The following is a 21,464-nucleotide window of genomic DNA, read 5'->3' as shown; positions in this document are numbered from 1 at the left end:
GTGAGAAAAAGGAAATGTACTTCGTGGATTGGGGTTGAGAATCCAAGCCAGTTCTCGCAGCTCCTTCGGCTGTAAGAAGCTTTGATGCTGCGGTGGAGCAATGGAGCTCCAAGAAGAGAGAAGACTGCCTCCTTCTTTTCAAAGCGATGAGAACATTGGACACTCTCCATTCCGAAGAGAACGAAATCCGCGGTTCTCCGAAAAGAAAGCTTTCTTGGCTTTAAGCAATCAGCCGGTGAAGGGAACCGTTGGGGAAACAGGTGACGACGGGTGGATCAGACCGTTTGGCTTATTTTTTGTCTCGTTCTAAGACACGTTCCAGCATCACGCACCCCGACTCGGAAGCTCCGTTTCCCGGGGGTAGACGATGCGGTGCGTCAGCGTTCGGCAAAACGAGAACACCCCGTCGGCGGACGGAACTCGCGCGGCATATAACGGAGAATCCCCCCGCCTCGATCGCACACACATCGAACGCGCACTAAGGGTGGCTCTAGTTTTTTTCTTTTTTTCTTTTCTTTTCGCCCTTTTTTCCAAGCGTCTTGTGCTTCTACGTGCTTAGCTTGCGTGTTTTTTGCGCGAGCCGTGGACATTGCGTTTATGGTGGAAAGATTTTTTCGTTTGTTCGTGATCGCTGACTATTTTTTCAAAATCCCTCCAGCTTTCCCAGTTGCGGTGCGTATTTTGGGAAAATGGAGCACCTCACCGCACAACATTTCTTTTTTATTTCCTGAGCAGCCCAGTTTTAAGCCCACGATTCTTCAGAGCGTTTTTTTTCTCACGAGAAGTGCAAACAGCGCGCAAAGGGAACTACCAAGGGCACGGTGGTGAGATTGTGATGCTTAATTTGGGCATAGAATTTTGAAAACTTTGCCGAAAACATTTTTTAACCTCCCCTTGGCAACTCAAAATTTTGTGTGTTGCCCCGTTAGGTTTTGCAAGGGGTTTTTGTTCGTCTTGAAACCAAGTTTACTTTTGCTGTGTGTTTCAGTTTTTCAGCCAGAAAAACTAACAACCTTTTCAAGGTTCCGTCAGCGACGACGGTAAGAAGGCAATATTTTCGGACCGTTTGCTAAAAAGTTCACCACTGGAAACAAAAACAATGGTGACAACAGAATGCAAACTAAAAAGAATCCAAGCATGCACGAAGGGCAAAGACCGTCCAGTGGAACGTTCAGAAAATCAAATTTGAGCCCCAAAAATAGCGCCCAGTGGAGGAGTATGATTGAAATGCTTAAGCACTCCGGCAAAGCTGCATTCGTAACTCAAGTTGGAAAAACTCCGAAACCGAACCGTGTACCTCAAAAGGAAAAACACTTTCATCGACCGGTGTGAGGCGAGCGCAGGTGCGGTAAGAAAATGTTTATGGTTTGCACGGTCGATAAAAGCATCGTGCCTACCCTGCGCCTCAGCCGCAACCCACCGGACCTTTGCCGGCCAAGGGATGCGCGGGGATGAGGGCAGAGCCGATCGGCTCGAATCGAGGGTGAAAAGATGGTGGCGCCGTAGAGTGGCGCTTTCCAAAAGAAGATGGTGGTTTGGATGTTTTTCCACCCGGGGCGGATTAACGTATGCGCGCGGAAAGGTAACAAAAAGAAGATAATCTATATCCACTTTCGCAGATGCGCCCGATGTGGACGCTGATCATAATGATTACGAGCCCTCGCCAGTAGCTCGTTGCATAAACAAACAAATAGCATCGCACAAAAACGCGTTTCGAACGAGGAAGAAACATCGATTCCGATTATGATTTTTCTCCATCAAATTTCAACCGACCTTTTTGAGGCACCGGGGGAAAATAATCAAACCTCAAGACGGAGAAGGGTTTTGCAAACGCTTCCGCTTTCCGGCGAGAAGTGGGCTGCTATATGCCGTACGGTGAGCGATAAAAGTTATAATTAGCGACGCAACATCGCCACTCCCGGGCAGCCGGAACTACCGGAACGTGCCTATCGTCGCTGCACGGGCCCGATGGAACATCTGTCCCGTGGACTTCTCGATTACAACGAGCGATAGTTAATGCTCCAGACTCCGACTACGCAACGAGGCGCTCTGGTACGTTATCGAATGCCTACTAATGTTGGTACACTAGCACGTTTTCCCTTCACCGGCCCCATTATCAACGCCATCCAGCGAGCGATAGAACTTAAAACGTTCCCTATCAAAGAACGACGATGGCGATCGGCGAGATACCGGGCCCCAAATGGCATCGGAACATGCGACACTTTGTCCCGTGTCAAACGGTGAACCAGAAACGACACTTAGCGGGTGCGTTCCGCGAACCCTTTTGGCTCCCGTACCAGATGCCCGCCAGGGGAGAACTAGCGAGGACGTCCGTTAGAAACATCCGAGTCGAAGCAGACACCACTCACCTGGGTGAAGTAGTACGATTCTATCTAACATCGGGACAGGTAGTGAAAAGATGGAAAAGACGTCTTCCGATTTCGACGAACGATTGGTAATTTTCTACACCCGAAAACAACAACGTCAGACATGCTGTATGTATGTCGGGCGTACGATATAGGGTCAAAACAAATAGGGTACATCACTCAACCAGTGGGTGCTATCGATGTTTGTTGCTCCCCAACCCTCTTACTTTATTGCCCCTGCCAACCGGAAACAATTTCGCTACATTAAGCATCTTCTAACGTTTAATCTCGCCAACTGGGTTCAACACCTCAACCGAACCCCGTTTGGTATGCTCCGATTTCCGTCCGGAAGGCAAACATTAGGTTGGAAGAAAGCAGCCTCACCACGAAGCAAGCGTAGGGTTTGGTAAACGTTAAACAAAACCTCGACACGAAAATCAGCGTGCTACATTAATCTACTTCGATGCCCGTTAGTTTCAGGCCAGCACGCGAGGTTTGCGTACACAGTTTCTAGCTTTTGAGAAAGCAGGTGAACCACTCACAGGCCACATGCAACCTTAAAAGTCGGGAACGCTTTTAAGAAGACAGCGGACGTTACCAGCGAAATACAGGAAGAGGGTCATAAAACCATGTTTTAGGTTATAGAGTAGGCAATGCTTTCACAGAAGTCAAGGAATACTCATCACAATGAACTATACAACTTTTCGGATGGGCTTTGAGGAAGACATTCTCACGATTTGATAAGCTAGAGTTAAGCTCGTTGCTCATCTAGAGGTAACGTTCAAGAACCGACCTCAGCTATTCGTGGAAAAAAGAAACGATACTAAATGATCATCTGACAGCAAACCCAACCCTTCATTTATCTCTGATGCAGCAAAACCCAAACGATCTATTGTGAACTATTCTATGCGTTCAGAATTGACCGTAAGCTACCAGGGAAAAATCCTTTACCACAGCTACAATTCCTAGGTAGGAACACAGTAGATGCTAACTTTGAAGCCTGATCTTTACTTAGTTATTCACTCGCCTACGCAACTGCCAGATCGAAGAAAACTCCTCGTCTGAAAGCGACCCTCTCGATACGCGGAGACAAAACCCATGCAGGAAGTTTTCCATTCCATTTCCATCCACTCCAGCTTCTTTGCGCCCGCGAAAGAGTAAACGTGCCAGGTAATGTACCAGTTGCTGAAGCTGACGGCATTCTTCGACTCGGGCAAGCTGGGAGACAGCGGGGTGTAAAAGGGCCGGAGTTGGCGGGAGAATCCGTTACTTTAGAATAGGCTTCCTGGAACACATGCTGCTTCGCTTGCCCGTTTGACCTACTCTCGTAACGCTTGGGTGACGCGACGTCGACCAAACGACTGAGGATGGACTCCCGAAGGCAGGCGCGTTCGGTGAGAGTTCCGAGTCTAGGTCCGGACGACTGGTCCGGCGGTCCCGTGGGGAAGGGGGTTTGTGAGAACCAAACCGGAGAACGCGCGAATCCCCAAAAGGGCCCAACGGCTTAGAACTGGACCTGTGCTGGACGCTCGACGCTGTTAGTTTTATTGGATCTCTCATTCTCCGTTCGCTCCACCGGTTTCAGGTACACGTGTTCATCGAAGCACGTGATTCTGCTGTTCCCGAACCCGTTACGACCGTAACAAGCAACAGAAGTCTGTGCGTAGAGCGAGGATAGCGAGCCGATAGGGAATCGTCAATGTACACAGCATAGCCCGGGACCTGCAGTTCCAGTATCTCAAGGCCTCCGGGAATTCTGATGTTTCGAATAACGCTCTACCTCAACGATTGAAGTATGGAAACAAATATCTAACTAGAAATTCTTAACCTCAAGCAGGATTTCCTTTTTCGGGACAAGACAGCTGAAGCCCTGACGGCTTCAAATTCTAGCTCGTCATCGTTCGGACCTCACGATACGAACGAGGCCCATGGATGTGCAGATTCCATCCCGATGACACGCTTGGATGGAACTGTTACTATTCAACCGTTCTGTTTTTGCTTCTTTTGCAGACAAACGGTAGTTCTGGTAGGACCGCAAGTGCGGGAAGGTCCGAGAGCTTCATATAACGTTCGGCTGGACGCAATCAAACCGTGACGCAAACGGTACCTTCCGAGCAGGCTTCATCGCAAACGACCGTTGATCGAACATAGATTGCACAGCACGACCGTTTTGTTAGAAATAAAACAATCCAAATCTCTGGTTCATATTCTTACACGATTTAGAGATGGTTTCCGACCAATAAGTTTATATGTTTTGGTTTGAATATAAATCAAAATCGTTTTTAAGCTGTTACAGTTTAGAACAATTAATGTCAACGCTAATTATAACTAGATTTTATATAATGATTAAATTTGCTTACAAGATGATTCGAACCCATTTTAAGTGATATGACTCATACACACATCCCGTGGATGCTGCAGATTATGCTGAAGAGGTTTAAATTCCCCCCCGGTCCCTGCCGCCAGAACTCCACGAAACACGAAGCGGAAACATAGCACGAAAGCTCATCAGCATGCCCCAGAATCGAGATGGATTGTAAGGCAAAAGAAGGTCTAGCAGAAGCCCCACATACAACGCGCACACATACAGCGCACCGTGGGTTGGGAGGGTGAAAAAAAGGCCAGCAAAATCCCACCACTTTGGCAGCGCGCAGCGATGGGAAAAGCGGTTCAGCTCTCTTCTTTATCCGAAACGGATTAATTCTGCGCTTTCTCCTCCTCCTAACATCGACCTTTACGATCTTGCCCCCGTCGATCGCCGGCACCACCAACACCACCACACTGCGCCAGCCCACCACGGTGTCTTGATGATCTTTTATGTCGTCAGGCAGGGCCGCATGCTCCTCTAGAAACTAGGAAGCGCAGATGGAGCCCATTCCAGACGGCGGCCCCCAAAAGCTTCTCCTCTCACGCGAACACTTGGCTTACCGCGGTGTCGCATACACACGGACGGTATGTGTGCCTGCAGCAGGCAACCGCACAGCTGTGGAGCCACTACTTACATGTATGTATGTGTGTGTTTGTATGTGAGAAATGGAAGGCATCCGCGAGCAAAAGCGGGGGGTTCACATTAAAAAAAAGCTTTCTTTTTCTCTGCTTTCTTCTGCTGCTTTCTATTTCCACTTGAATTCTTTCTTCAGGCTCAGCTTTCGTTGGGCATTCATTTCTATGCTGTTCCTCGCTGCTCGCTTCTGCCAGCTTAGTATAGTTTTTTTACTCGTTAATGTTGTACCAATCCTCTTTTTTTCCTCCGCTAGCAACATGCCTTTTTCTCCTAATCTTGTACGCGAAGCCCACACATCGGCAGGAACTTTGAGTGGTTTCTTCAAACACATATATTTTCTCCAGAAGTGGCAGATGCTCGAGTACGTTGCTCGCCTACGACCCTAGGACTGTGTGTTTATCAGATTTTAGCGTTGGTTCGGTTTTAAATTAATTGCATTTAACTTCCCTTTAACACAACCTACTGGTCTCGCTCTCTTTTTCCTTGTGCTTTCGCAATTTATTCTCATCCTTTTTTCCAAGGGTGCGGCGATGGACGATCTTGCTTTTCTGCGAAAATTCTTTCCTTCCTTCATTTATTGTCTCTTCCTTTCGGTTCCTTTGGAACGGTTGGCACTAATTTTCAGTGCCATTCTACCGCCGACGTCGATTCCATGCTAGATTCTAATCAACACATAGCTTCCCCACCGAAACGCAAACGGGGAATGTTTTTAATTGCTCACGCACTTCCACTCGTGTGGTATGTAAACCTATGCTCGAGCTGCCCCAATCGTGAGGACGTGAATAATGGGTTCAATTTGAAGCCCAGCTGCCGGTTTGTAAAAAACAAAAATACACCCGAAGCTCAAGGAACACGGGAAGAACGTGCGTAGCCCTAAGCCGCCTAACGCCGGTCGCCTAACTGTTCTTCAGTTCTTTTGCCTCGGTAGGCTCTGGAGCGCTGCGCTAGACGTGTTCGGACCGGACGCGCACGGACTACGCTTTATGTAATTATATTGCTAAAGTGTGTTTTATTTCAGCCCCTATTAATTATTAATTTCATTTCAAGCTTCCACTTCCGAAAATGTACAGCTAGGCGGGCGTGCCGCTCGCGATCAGCTGACGCGTCGGAGGCAAAGTTACTCGAGCGATTGTACCGTTCGATGTAGTACGCATTTAAAAGAGGGGTTTCCGAATTTGATAGAGGGAAACTGATGGAAGCAAAAATAAATCGAGCAAGATTGAAGAGCAGAATAATGTTGTCAAAAAAAACCATATTATAATATAGAAAGAATTCCATTATCTAGCTTTTTCATAAACCGTATATTGGGGACATTCCGATCCGAAGCTTCTCGTAATGTTTTTGAACACATCCACATGGGACGTGTAACGCCGTTTCAAATACAAAATAAATGCCGTGCCAGATACCCTTTTCCCTGGACCTGCACCGGGCAAGCCGGGGAGTTGGGGGCCAGCTACGTTTCCTGGTAACCTACATTAACTTCTCGTTGACCGAGTCGGGCCCGGCCTGGAGAGCAGAATGAAGTATCCAGCATCGCTCGGTACCGGGGCCGATGCAAAGCAGAACGAAAACTAACCTACAAAACAGACGCCCCAACGATCGAGAGAACGGCGATGCTGGGGATGCTCCTCCCGTTGGGGCAATCTTCTCCCGGCGATCTTTAGTGCTTGGGGTCTTGTCTAGATGGGCCATCGTCACCAGGAAGGGTGCAGATCTCACACGGTACCGTTCTTCTTTCTCCGTTTCACCGGATCTACCGTTTTGTGCTGGCCCCGACCACCAGAGCAACTTGGCGAGATTTCCTCTCTTTCTCCCGCTCTTGTGTGTTTTATTTTTGTTTTGCTTTGCCTCCACAAGAAACAATAAGAAAAAGGGGTTGAAGCGTCCAGCGGAAAGAATGTTAGCAGGGTTTGTGCTGCTGAGACGCGCTGCACGTGTAGCGACGGAGTGTACCGAAAAAGTAGGACACGGCACGAAAGTACCCGACAATTTCTCCGCGCCATGCACGCGATCATCCCCCTCGGATGTTCATCCCCTTGAGCTTGAATCGGGACAGGTTCTCCCTCTCTCTGGGAGGGTTGACCAGAAGGGAACGTAACCGTAGTCATAACCAATGCGAGCGAGCGAACCGACCCATAACCTTCACGATCGAGTGTAAGGAATCTCCCGCGGCCACTGCGATGCTTCGGAGGTCTCCAAGGTCTAGTGTTCTCTTTGTCTCGCTCTCTCTCTCCCTCTTTATCGCCGCCTCGTGGCCACTTTGAATTCGTTCGGGGTGTTTCAATTAAGGAATTTCAATTACTTCCAGCGCGAACGAGCGAAGTGCTGTGCACGGTTTGCATCGAGCACGCAAGAAAGATGATGACCAAATCTTGGGATCGCTCACGTCATCCGAGCCACAGCAAGCGAGATGAAGAAGGCGATGATCATGACAACGGGCCGGATGAATTCAACAATAAACGAATCGCATCAGAGAAAGCGCAATATGAAGATTCTGCCATCCCGCATTCTTCGCCTGCGGCGATGGACTTATTATTAAACAAAGGAATGACCATCCCTCCTTTGCCTTTTGCAATTAAGCTACGCAACAAAGGCGCCTGACGAAAGAAAAATTGAATTTTTCTGGCTCACGACGTGTTTTATGAAGGCGTGTCTTCTCAAATTCCTCAGAGTAAGAGACCAAATAATAAGATAAAAATGATTTAACCAACATTTTTCTGTTGGATTTTATTGAAAAATATAATAGAAGTTTTCCATCCTGCAAATCTTCTTTTTTCTAAACCTCAAAATGGCATCCAACTCATTCGTGCCCCAGAGAAAGAAGTCACTGTGGAATGCTACTTTCCCAAAATACAAACGAAACCCCGTAAGCACGAGCTCCAGCACGATGCTCCAGCTGCTATCCATCCGGCCCGAACAGAAAACCAAACAACTCACCTTGTACTCCTGCAGCAGATTGTTCCATTTTTTAATGATTTTCGAAATCGGTAAAGGCACGCTGAGTTCTCGTTCCACCACGCTGCAAAAGAGAAAGAATGAATAGCTTGGTGAATAAGGGCGAGTATGACTGATGGTAAACAAAACAGAGCAACAAGCAAAACATGATAAAACAGGTAAGATATGAACACCAGCTCGCGTGTGGGAATCGCCAGCAAAAGAAGACCACAGCGGCAGGAAAAAAAAAGAACGAACGCTGGGAAATTGTTCACTTTCGCCCGAGCAGCGCCATCTTGGGTTGGATGGATGATGATTTAACGATCGAGAAAACCAAAACGGCAAGCAGTGTGGGACGGCCTGCTATCAATCTCTGAAGCGTACTTCCCTCCCGAGCCGAGGGGGAAGGTGGCACGGTGTGGTATTTTCGTGCAGCAGCTGTAACGATTTTTCGATTTAAAAATAACAAATTTTTGCGAACGAACCTCGATGCTCGAATGCGCAGAAGTTTGCTCGGAAACGTGGGGAGCGGTGTGAGCACGTGTGGAAAAAGTAGAAAGTGAAACCCCCCTCCGGCGTCGATCTTCTTCGCAGTCGTCTTTGTGCTTTCCTCTCTCCCTCCCCCCCCCCTCCCCTCACCACAGTGGCATCCATCTCCGGCTGTGGACATGGTCAGTGGCACGCCAATGTTTTCATCGCTAATTATCAGCCCGATCGGGGGCCGGGTTCGTCGCTTCAGTCCAACCCGAGTCGTTCGATCCTTTGCGCGGTGTTTACCACCGCACTAACACACTAGCACCCGGGCTGGCTGACACTACTAGTAGCAGCCTCTAATGTCTCTAATGTTGTGCCCTCCCAACCACCGTCTTGCCTGCCTCTCGCCATTCCTCTCTCTCTCTCCCTCCCATACCGTGCTTCGATCGTTGATCGTTTTCAAGTATGTTGTTTTATGTTTGCTTCTTTTGAATTAACCCCTCCCCCACGTCGGACCGTTCCCGCACCGATGGACGGATGGACATCGCAAATGATCGCTGCTAGATTTCTTGCGGCTCGAACCTCCACGACCTTGCCGGAATGTCGGAGCGACCAACCGGCGGAATGGGCTTCTCGATTAGTGCCCGCCTCGTAGTTGTGTGCGCGCGCGCGTGTACGGGTGGCCACCGGATCCGGCCACACCGATCGGACTGGGAACTTTCACCGGACTACCTGCTAGCTTAGAAGCAGCTCGCCCCGTTCGGCACGCTTCCATTACTGCCCGGATTTCTCGGCCGAAGTTTTCCATCGTATGATGGGCATAAGTGACATCCCAGAAGCCTCATGCGATCGATGTAAGCTCGGTGCAATAACCTGCCATCGCGTCGGCACTTTGTAGCCTCAGGTCATCTGTAGATCGCTACTCAAGCTACTATTTCTACGTCCGCTTGATTTATCGAGAAGAAGAAATCCAATCAGATTAAATTTTGTCTCAGCGCGTAACACCTGTTCCTATGTTGTACTGAACCTCACATCAGTATTCAAAATTGCCATCTTTCACTCGTTCAAAACGAAACCAAGGGCAAGTAATGTCGCTTAAACCAAGCGAGTGATACCTCAACGATGATGAATGACAGAAGCGCTGGAAGGAATCAAGGCGAAAGCAACACAAACAGATCGCATCAAGCATCCACCAGCATCGGTCGGAGGAGATCAACGGGCGGCAAAGATTTGCATAGTGTGCGCCAACGGACGCGCAACCCTTGATTGTTGTCGTCGTCGTCGTTTTCGCCAGGAGTCGCGACCGTTCCGTTTATTTATCGCATCCTCTTCTTCTTCGCACCCGTCGCACAATATGGTGGTGGTCTGACGGATTGCACTGTTGACTTTGTTCCTTCACCATTCAGCCCCCTCCCCCGCTGCAGACCACTTGTTTTCTTCTTTGCTTACCCTTTCTTCTGCTCCCTACATTCCAGCATACCACCGTGCCCCGTTTGTTAACATAATTCTGCACTCATATATGCTCGACGATCATTAGCTCCGTGTGTTTGTGTGTATGTGTACGTGACTGTGTGACTGCGCGAGTTTGCTTTACTTCTTCATTATCATTTTCTGCCTCTTCCGATATTAACTCCTCCTGCGTTCGGTTGTTTTGTCTGCGAATGTTTGTTGCGAATTTCACTTTTATCGCTTTCGGCTCAGTTTGCATCAGTTACTTTGCGCTTCGTTTTGTTTCTTTTTTTCTCTCCCTCTCTATCTTTCCTTCATTCCCTTTTTCCCCTTTCTACATTCTTCGCCATTTTGCGAACCCGCCATGCTGCTTACCACCATGCTGAGTATGCTGAAAGTGAGATTAGAAGACTTTGACTTTGCCCGTTCGTTTGGTCGCGTTACCATTCTTCTACTTTGTGGCTTCTTTTGTCTATGATGCGGATGCCGGAGCCGTCTTGCGCGAGCTTAATCATCCACCGGTGGGGACAAGTTTTATGTTCCGGCCGTGCGGTTTCTTTCTGAGGGAAACTTTCCAAAATGGGACGGAGAAAAAATAAGAGTCTGCCGCAAACATGCTCTCAAGCATGATGAATAGAGAGCTTGGCATGCGCAAAGATAGGTTTGAATCTAATCTTGAAAGGTTTGAGTCTAATCTTTGAAAATCTCAATTTCGAACAGTTTACAGAGATGGAAGATTGCAAATAGACTTTTTTTCTGGGCGTTTGGCTTAAACCCTTCATCATTTAAAATTTTCCACTCAAAAAACTCTACAAATGTCTTAGACTTCTTTTTCATCTAATTTTTCTTTTTCATTAGACTAATAAATGGAGAAAATAAATGTAAACGGAAACGCAGCTCATCCGAAAACATCTGATTCTGTGGCCGGAAAAAGGCATAAACAGGTATAGCATTACACGAACATAATGTTCGCTAAATAGAGCTGGCCCAGAAAACCAAATCCAATGCATAAAAAAGATGGAAATACGAATAGATCTCAAGCTAGGGAACTAAAAAACGCTTTAAAGAAATTCGCCGTTTGTTCAATTGTGGCCCAAAAATGGGAAAATTAAACGAAAAAAAAAGAGAAATAGCCCCATCCATCGCTAATTGATCGAGCCCTCGGCGCAGAACAGTCGGTCGGCATCGTCCGCTAACTAAACACGGATCCCGGCCCTGAAACAATGAACGAAACGAACGAAGGCCGAAATGGAGAAACAGAAAATTCCATCAAATCGCACCCCTCGGGGAACGGGGCGGAAAAGTCGCATCTACCGTTTTCTTTCCAAACCCCTCGCGCGCACCACATTTTCCATATTCGAGCTGCGTGCTGCGCGGTGATCTACTTCATCGTTCGTGGCCCCTAGGAAGAATCGTTAATACCGGTTAAGAAGTCGCTCGCTCCAGCAAACACACCCTTTTTCCTAACGGGTGGAATTTTGGTGGCTAACGGGCATATTAAAACGAACGGTATCGACAGTATGCGGAGAAACGAAATGAAATATATGTGTATTCCCAATAACGTCTGAACTATTTCCAGGCGTTCCCTTTGCGCTCCCCTTCTTTCCTTCCTCGGTGTGCCGCAGGTGGCCAAAGCAGTGGCAGGTTTTTCTCCCACCCGGTTTTGGTTCTATACTTACGCCCAGGCATATTTTGACGCGTTGCGCTTTCCGGTGAACAGGGGCGAGAGCTCCGCACGCAGACGGATCAGAGTCTTAACTTTATCGGCTTCCCCTGTGAAGAGAAAAATGGAAAGTAAAATTAGATGATTTTTCATAAAAGGCAAAATATGTTTGCAAGATATCTCCCGTTTGAATATGGCCAGTAGAACTCGTGCACATTATCTGATTTTTCATGTCAAAAGTACTTTCCCTTGGATAGCGAGTGAAACCTGTCCTACCCTCTAAGCCGATTCCGCAGACCGCACCGGTCCGGTAGAACAACTATCCGCTGTTCCGGAGAACGGAGACGGAACCAAACAAGACGGTGGACGGTACGTGGGGCAAAACTTTCACCCGAAAGTGTGTGTGCATTGGCAATAAACTGCTGGGTGTGACATCGTCCACCATTCGCTAAGACGGAAGGTACGCGCGAGGCGCAGTTCGCTCGTAAAAACGTAACGAGAACATCCCGGACCCGGTCTGCCAAAGCCGGAGCCTTGCTTTTGCCGTGAGGGAGAAAGTTTCTTCCAGCGCGCCCCGCAGTGTAGAGAACGCCTGCGAAAGAGACTTCAACCGAGCGCGAACGAGCGCCAGGAGACGAACCCCACGCGACGCTCCAGGCGCTGGTGCATCCTTCGGATAGAGCATGCCGGACGAGGCAGAAGGGACAAACAAAAATGTCAGATTACGGCGCTCCCCTCACAAGCTCCCCTACCACCACTCCCACCGAGCGTCTCGAGAACCGAAGAAAGCGATGCCAAATTTAGGTTAGTCTTGTGCGTGGACATGCTCAAACCAGGATGACTGACGTTGCATGCGAGCCGTCCCCCGGAGGTTACATGCACCTGTTTTTGTGCGGAGAATGACTCGGAACACCCGCTTTGTCGATAGTGCTTTCTTCCCGTGATTCACTCGTGGATCAAACGGGGAACAGGGTTTTCTGCGACACGAAACCGCGAAAAGGGGCGACTCTTGCCGCGACGAGATTGATGAATAATGACACCAACCAGCGATGATGACGATTATGGGCGGCTTTCTCTTTCGCTTGGGCTGTCACTTTTCAGCGTTTGTGACGCAGTAATTTCTCCTGCTGCAACTAGAAACAAACATCTCCGCCGCCCACCGGGGATGGGCGGACGTGGGAGAGAACGAACCTTACTTTGTTTCCATAGAAACCGTACACGTTGGCGAGTGCGTTTGATTTCACGCACTTGCGGAGAACGACTCGGCACTGGCGCTGATGCTGCTCAACCGTTTCTTTTAAAACTCGAGCACACAAACCCTTGCACGCAGTGCACGAATGTGACGAGCACGAAAAAACGACCTGCTAGAAAGAAAAAAAAATGGTAGAAAATAGAAAGTGTTTCTTAATTTTCCCCGCATCCCGCAGGCCCCCTCCCAACGGGGTGGTAAGTCGATGCCATCGTCCGCCATATGCACACATCAACACAAGAAGCTCTGCTTGCTCGCCCATCTCGCCGATCCCATCCCGGGTTTTATTCCCCAACCCAACCGGTTGTCTTGTGGGTTTGCAAAGATCGTCGCGCGGATCGCGGAACCGTTTCGGGGTCGTATGTGTGTGAGTGTGTGTGTCGGTGTGGTATGATGATGGGTGAAGAATTTTCTCTTTCAACCGAGAAGACTTTCACCACTTGGCGCGTCATCATCATCATCACCGCCATCCTCGTCGTCATCATCGCAAGCGTTTCCATTATCATCTGGATGGGTTTTGGTGCGCCCGCCGTAGCGGGAAACGAGACTCGGTGGCCCTGCGCGCCCACGGGCTGTTTTTGATGGTGGATGGGTCGCGGTTGTCGACCCGCATATCCGAGAGAACCCGGATGGAGCTACTTGCGAACTGGCTGAAGGGTACGGTGTGAACATTTTCAGTGAAATTTAATGCTGTTCTATTTTTACCATGTTCCCAAAACAACCCACGCCAACTTTGACAATTTAACAATGTGTTAAAAAATAAAATCAAATACTAACAACTTAACATGGTATGACAACCAGCAAAACTCAACTGTAAACCGTAAAACAATCAAAACCGAAATAAAACAAATCAAATCTTAAAATGATTTGCGTAGTACGACTTGATTTACATAGTATGAAGGTAGCAATAAAATTTAAAACTGGTACACAGAACAAACACACACACACACAGACCATAACAAGTTAATTTCAAATCTTACCACCACGATCTGATCCATTCCGGCAACCTGTTCCGCCGAACGCCCGATAGACGATCGATAGGGGAGCATGTTTGTTTTGTTTTATGTGCTTCGCTTTTCCCGACCCGAGTGGGGGAAAACTGGGTCAAATGACAAATGTCGCGTTTTCGTGCGATTACACCGGCGGTTTGGGTACTTTTGGTGGCCTCGATGTAGAAAAACAAAATGCTTCCAAACAAGAAAAAGACTCTCCCTCCCCAACCACCCGCTCGCCCCGCAAACAAGCGCACGCCAGAACCCCATTTGCTGGCAACGTCCTTCACCCACTTGCCCGCGCAAGGGGTTGCTCCGGTCGGTCCATCCCGGTACCCTTCGCCTTCCGCTCGCGGGAGAGAGAAAGAGAGAAAAGCGGAATAAACTTGTTTCGTTCATTTATCGGTCCCTCTTTGTCGGTTCCCTGCGGCTGTTTTGCCTTTTTTTTTTGTTTTACGCTCGCTTTTTGGTTCATGTTTCGAGTAAAATGGCATGCTGGTGCTGATGCTGGAGTACCCCCGTCCGGGCAGCGTGCACCGTCACGAACCGGGAAAGCGGCGGCAAACGGGAATAAATTGCCCGACCATCCGTCCACCAGGAACCGAGCGGGCGCCACACCACTTGCATACCAGGGAGGGGGGATGGAAGGAAGAGGGGGGAAGGAACGCCACCGGGAAGTATGTCACCGTGGGACGCGAATGGTTTTCGGAAGAGCCAATCCGCGCCCGCGCCGAAGAAAGCGGCCGCGAGAGAAACTACTGCCGAAAAGAAAAGAATGCTTTCTTTTCTAAAACCTTTTTCTCAAAAATGGATTGTGTGCTAAGTGTGTGTCTTTCCATAGGTAAACTTGTTACCTTACCCTTCCCCCTCGATCCCTTCCCAGCCCCCGCTACCATTGTTGCGTTTTCTTTTCTTCGCGATGCCGAGGGAGATTTTACATTTTTCCTCACGTCTTCACTTGTTCTGCTTTGTTTTGCTTCTTTTGAGGACCCGGGGAGGGCCTGTTAATATATTTCCCTGCCCGATCGCGCCAAACACCACCATGGCAGCCCCCAAGCGCCGTGCCCGTGCTTGGACAGTGAAAGTAAGCTTCGAAACGTTTCCGCCACGTTTTCTTTCCGCTTTGGTCGGTTTCCGAACGAAATCGTCGCGGGGTTCGTCGCCTGAGCGCTCGCTACTGTCTTTTGTTGTGCGCCAGTGCTGCGCGGAGCGCGACCGTCCGGTTCTATTGCGATTTTATGGCGGCGGGTGAATGTGCTGCATCCATGATGAAGTCCGTTTCTTCTATGGGCAACTTTTTCCCGCAAGAAACGTTTCGTTTTCATCGTTAACGTACAGCTTTTTTGGCTTCATTCACGCGAAAAAATGGCCAATGTTGAGGCGATGGTTTAATCTGTTGATTCCGGCATAATATGATTTTAACTTTTCAGATCCACGAGATAAAAGCAAAATGCGCTCACAAGAAATTGGAACAATGTGCCGTCGATGGAAGGGTACAAACAAAAAAAGGTCCAGGAACATCTTCCGCCAGACGGGCGAAACGAGACGCACGAGAGAATAATGAATTCCTATGCCCTTCGCGGTACCGTTACCGCTGACCTACATCCCGAAGCCTCGCGCTGGTACCGGAATTTCGGCCCGTGTGTGCAACCGAAAAACCGGACGGCGAAAGCTTTCGCTCTCGACCGGGGCGAACAGAACGCGGCGCATGCACAACTCCACCGATCCGGAGGACGGAAAGTGATCGAAGACACGCTCGGCTCGGATAGGAAAACCTGTGGCAGGATAAGCCCGCTTCTATTGCGCGTTTAGGTTCGCCGTTACACATCAACCAACGAAACTAATCCCACTCCGGGGATTGGCAATTCCGAAGTCCGGTCGACCGCATGCAGCACAAGGTGAATCGAATCGGAGTTTATTGACACGCAGCCCCCGTAGGGTTGGTCCGTTTAAGACCCGGGGCCTGGTGAACAAAACCCACCCCAAAAATCGAACCCCCTCTCCACTCCAACCAAGTAGGCATTTTTGTTGGAATAAAAAAACTACCAAAACTAACGTTTGGGGCTGCACAAAAAAAAACATCCCCCAAAACAACAAAGCCTCCGTTAGAAAATAGAAAACGAAGAAAGCAACCACCACACCATCATTCGGATACGGTTTGTAGCTCGTGTTTTTTTTTTTCTTGAAAGTGTGTGTGCTTTTGGTAAGTATATTCGGAGCTCATCGACGTGGACCCAGGAGGGAAGTTACGAAACTTGCCTTAACCCAAAACAACATCAACAAACGGCCACCACCACTGCAATCCCCACGCAGCGCACAAATCTTCGACTTTGGTCTTTTGGGCCACCCCTCCAAACCCTGCCGAGAACCACCCTCCCTCCCCCCTATACCTCCCGGGCGGCTCCATCGGCCCGTGCCAAAAATTTCGAGCCCCAAAACGCGCTGGGCCTAGCCCTGGAGCCGTGCTGCAGGAAAACGCATTGGTGTCTGTGTGTTCCTTTCCTCTTCAATCTTGCATCCGACCATCTTTCAGCTATTCGACCAACATATTGTCTTGCTTCTTCCTTGGCCTATGTTGGCGTGCGTGCGTGCGCTCGTGCATGCTCTGTCTTTTACAGAAGAAGTGGTTTTTTGTTCATGCTCCTAGACGTTCCAATCACTTCTTCACCGTGTGCTGTATCGCGTTGATTGATCTTTCAGCCCGGAACGGCCGGAAGGGGGTCTCTAGCTGATTGACTCGAGTCGGCCGGTGGGGGCTTTCACGTAATCTTCTATTTTTCATCACCAACTTTAGCTGGACTTCACTGGGGAAATCCCCAATGCGGAGTCAGCTGCAAAACGTCACCGTAAGGAGTCCAGCCCGAGACGTTAATGTCCGGTCTGCGTCACCCGCTGGCCTTGCGGCGATCTCCGTTGGAAAAGTCCAGTTTTGATCTAAGCCAACCTTCCCCCCAAACGTCAGCAGCGTTGCAGCCGGGAAAGCCACAAACTTTAAGCCACATGCATCCGTTCCGCGAGGGGGGGGGGGGGGAGGGGGGTGCAGATTGACCCAGATTCTTCTCCACCATCTCGCAACACCAACGACGGCGAGCTCCCGATGGGTGCCCATTCCATTCTGCGCTCCCCAAAATAAAACGCCCGGCGGTCGAAAAACCGGTGGTCCGTGAATCACAATTTCAACAAAATCAAGGGCTGAAGAATAGAGATCATCGTCGTGGTTGGATTCGGCACGCAGCAGGTACTCCAGCCAGCTCCGGATACCTGTTCCACAGGCCGCGAGAAGCGCCCTACAATCTACGACGATCAAAACGAACACGAAAGCATCGGCAGAAAGAAAACACGCCAAGCAAGAAGAAACAAATCGAAACATGCAGAAACGGACGGTTTTGAAGGATGGGTAAGGAAGGCGGGAGGTGCGGGGGGGGGGGGGGGGGGGGCTCAATCCACTTCGCTCCGTGGCGTGAAAGACTTTCACCAACAAGCACGGTCGGTTCGGACGGGGACGATCGAATCGTGAATTCGTTCGCCGTCTAAACCTCCCTATCTACGTGAAGTCTTGCGCGATGCTTCACTCTCGATATCCATGTGTGTGTGTGTGTGTATGTGGCTCGGTATGTACGCAGCGTTGAAATGTACGTTCGTGAGAAGGCCGAGCAAGTTGATGGCCCGGGGGCGAACAGGCACCAGGTCCGGTGCAAAGGGTGCACCTATATTGGAATGATGCAGCAAAACAAGAGCCCCGACAGTTTCCCTCGCCGTACGATCTGAACGAACGACCCTCCGAGGCTCGGGCCACCAACTCTCCCCGTTGGGGGTTGTGAACCCGAAACCCTCCCCCCGACTCTCCGAACATTCGAACGCACTAAAGCGGTGAGTCGAGGAGCGAACAAGATCCAAACCGACGGACCGAATGTCAATCGCTTTTCGCTTCGTGCGTTGCGTTGCACTTTCTTCGGCGAGAATGCAAGCGGTGGCGTGTGCGTGCCATGCGTACCACCCCAGTGCAGCCGGGTGTGCGGTGTGTGCATACCTGCAATTACCCATCGATCAACTCACTTTCACTGATTCGCGTCGCCGTTCGACAAGAATTCTTCGGCCGCGATGCCAAAAACCCATGACCCGCGGGGAGGGCCGATGAATGCCGTTCCCATCCGGTGCACCTGGAGCTCACCTCGGACCTTGGCTGGCTCTTTAAAGGGCGGACTCCCAGAATGGTAGGAAAGAGGCAATTTAAAATCAGTCCGTAGAACGGCTAGTGGGAAAAGGAGGTTTCAAAAATACAAATCAATGAACAAATCACCCGTTGGGCAGCTCCCTCAATCGCGATCGTGCTGGGGTTGACATTTAAACGAATCTCCTTCACGTGTCTGCTTTTGTGAAGACAAATTGATGTACGTTTATTGGGAGGAGCTACTGAGAAGGAGAAATGGGCATGCAATTAACGAACGAAACTTAGTGGCTGTTGAAAGTAATTTTATATTTTATTGCACTTTTTAATTTAAAGTCCATTACCAAACCCAATCACAAAGCAATGAAAACTAGTCATATACTCATTTTATGTAACGACTTTTAATTTCAAAAGAATTGCCAAACCTTTCCCCAGTGGCGCAATTAAAAGATGCAAAAAGAGTAAATTATTTTTAGAAAGCATACATAATCCCTTTATCATCTCCATTCTTTTCACACCATCAACGACTGGAAGGGCCAATGTGAGCAACACCGGAATCGTGCATCATCCGGACGGTTCCTGCGGTCGGGAGAGAAAAATGCCAAAGCTTTCCCTTTTTTTCTCCGTCGCTGATAAATCACCAAAAACACCACCACCACCGTCCGACCGATGGGCAATCTTCTACACCGCACCTGTCGCATGGGCTTTCGAGTCGAGTCTCGGCGAGGCCACGGCGCAATACGCTCGCGGGCTCCCTTCCCCGCGGCCCGCACACAAAAGGCGAACCACCAGCGAAAGAGGGACGGTTCGAACCGATGGCCGACTCGGATCGCCCCACCGGTTTTGCAGAAGTCATATGGGTGTGACTAAGCGACTGTGTGCGTGCGTGCGTGTGTGTTTACGTGTGTGCGTTTGTGGCCAACGCTCGGACGACCCGGATCCAGCTTGGTCCCTCCTGCGTGCGGTTCCAAGTCGCGGCATGGTGGGACATTCTGCTGCGATTTCTCCATCCACTTCTCGCTGCGAATGGGATGATCTGGGGAGAAATCGAGAGTGTCCAACCCCCGTAGCCGAGACAAAAGGACACGTGATCGGGAGGGAAGAGTGTGTGCGTGCTTGTGTGTATGTGTGTGGTGAGGTATTCTGAATATCGTGAAAGAAAGCTTCCACCACAGGATGGTGAAATTAAGTCGATTTATTCGACATTCTTCGCACATTCGCTTTCCTCCGGTGACGGTTGGAAGTTAAACGATCTTTCAAATCAGCGTCTTGTGGGCCAAGACCCCCTGATTTGTCGCACAATGTCTCAAGTTTCGTCACCCGTTTAGCGCAGGGCTGCGGAAACGGTTCGCGGAACTAGAAACGGATCGGATGAGCCCGAAGGGCGAGAACGTGCGGGGAGATGTCGCGGCGGACGGGGCACGAGAAGCACGGATGGAAAGAAAGCCACCGCAAAAACCTACCCCCTCCATCGGATGGGTCCGCGCGGGGGGAGGGGAAACGAAAGGAGAGAGAGAACGAAAAACGGGTGCAAGGAAAGAAAGCTAGAAAGCGGAATGAAAATTTCTCTTCATCCCTTGTGCTAGCGGCCTGGTGTCGCCAACCAGCGTTCGTTGTGTGCGACGGTCACCAACACTACAGTGCTACTACTTCCACCACAACCTACTACACTCATCATTTCTATTAGTTCTCCTAGTGTAACCACTACTAAGCGCTAGGCAGCTGCTGAGGGATTGAAGTGGAAATTATTAATGGCTCCCCGCTCAAGCGTCACTCAAGTCACTCGAGTGACGATGATCCTGGACCGAGATGGAGTTCATTCCTGCCTCATGCACCCGATCGCCCGATCGAATGACTAGGCAACATGGCTGCGGAAAGGCTTGATGCTCTCCAAGGTCTCTGTGTCGCAGCCCGTGGAGTGTTAGATTATTACATGCCCGACCACAAACAACACAGGTGCAGCCGTGAAAAGAAAGCGATCGCTTATCAGAATGAACAAATAAAAAAAAAACCCAAGCAAAGCGAAGCCCCATTATCGCGTATCAATGTTTTCGTAATCTCTCTCCCCGCGGGGAGCTCTCGTTGTTGTACGACGCCCGATGATTCTAAGCAAATTCTTGTCGGTCCGTTCCCCTCGGCACTTTCGCGACCTACATGCAGTGGCAAAGGCGATTGGCCTCCAGGTTTTTGGGACGAGAGGCTTGGCGGGAGTCCCGGGCAAGGTGGTGAAGGGATCAAATTGCAACACTTGCTCAAAAGTCGCCAGCGGATGATAAGAGCGTTACCCCGGTCGGTGGGATTGATAAGGAATCACCAGTTCACCAGTTCGTCTACGGCTGAGTCCATGTACCACCGTACGAATAACAACTCCCCGGGGCGTCCGAATCTACTCAGGTGGCTTCTAGGCAACAAAAGAGCCATCTCTTGCTTGGTTCAGACCTATCGCCTTTAGCGTCCAGCGTGAGCTTCCTAAGGCAAGTCCCAGATTTAGAACTCCAGAACTTTAGTCCCCCTAGCATATTTTATTGTATTGTACTTACAGCAATAACGAATCGACTGGCAGTTGTTGGTCGGTGTGGCCGGAGTCGACGGTGGTCCATTGCTGCTGCCATTCGCTCCGCTGCCCGCTCCATTACCGCTGCCGCCATTGCTAGCGGGACCGTTGGTGGTGGCGCCGTTCGGGCTGGACATGGTGGCGATCATACTGTTCGGGATACTAGCACAGGTGGTCAGATTGTTCGGGATGTTGTTGCCCATGCTGCAGGCAATACTATTGTTCGATCCGATACTGTTCGCAATACTACCGAGCATAGTAGTACCGTTGTTATTGTTGCTGCCTGCCTTTAACTGTTGCGACATCTTCCGAATGCCCACCAGAAAGAACCACACATGCGCGCGGACGTTTTTGTTTTGCTTCTGCTTGCTTCTCTCACACACTCACGTTCTTTCACGATTCTACTGCACGGTCAATCACTTCTCTAAGGGGACGGTGTTTTTTCTCTAATAATCTTCTTGTCTTGTCAAAACAGCTTCACTTCTTCAACTGTCACTGCACACTTTGATCTTTTCTTTGCACTCTTTGTTTTGCACTACTCACGGCAGCAGATCCTTGCGATCTGAACGGCCTCCGCCTCACTGCACTTCCTCCTGGCCCTTACTCCGCCG

At 49.7% G+C, this 21,464-nt stretch overlaps 1 protein-coding gene across 1 annotated transcript in view; it reads right to left on the bottom strand.

The window, feature by feature from the left end:
* The window catches only part of LOC131259126 (uncharacterized protein DDB_G0283357-like), a 35,305-nt gene extending 14,147 nt beyond the window's left edge, over positions 1-21,158 (bottom strand). Inside the window, exons 1-3 of the mRNA XM_058260551.1 lie at positions 20,840-21,158; positions 11,907-12,000; positions 8,308-8,389 (exon numbers count right to left, since the gene is read on the bottom strand). Of these exons, the coding sequence (XP_058116534.1) occupies positions 8,308-8,389; positions 11,907-12,000; positions 20,840-21,158 (495 nt within the window). The remainder of the gene's footprint in view (positions 1-8,307; positions 8,390-11,906; positions 12,001-20,839) is intronic.
* Between the last annotated feature and the right edge of the window lie 306 nt (positions 21,159-21,464).

Source organism: Anopheles coustani, chromosome 3 (assembly GCF_943734705.1).
Source record: "Anopheles coustani chromosome 3, idAnoCousDA_361_x.2, whole genome shotgun sequence".
In the NCBI taxonomy this organism is placed as follows: Eukaryota; Metazoa; Arthropoda; class Insecta; order Diptera; family Culicidae; genus Anopheles; species Anopheles coustani.
The sequence above is the reverse complement of the archived record's forward strand: the minus strand, read 5'-3'. Positions and strand labels throughout refer to the sequence as shown.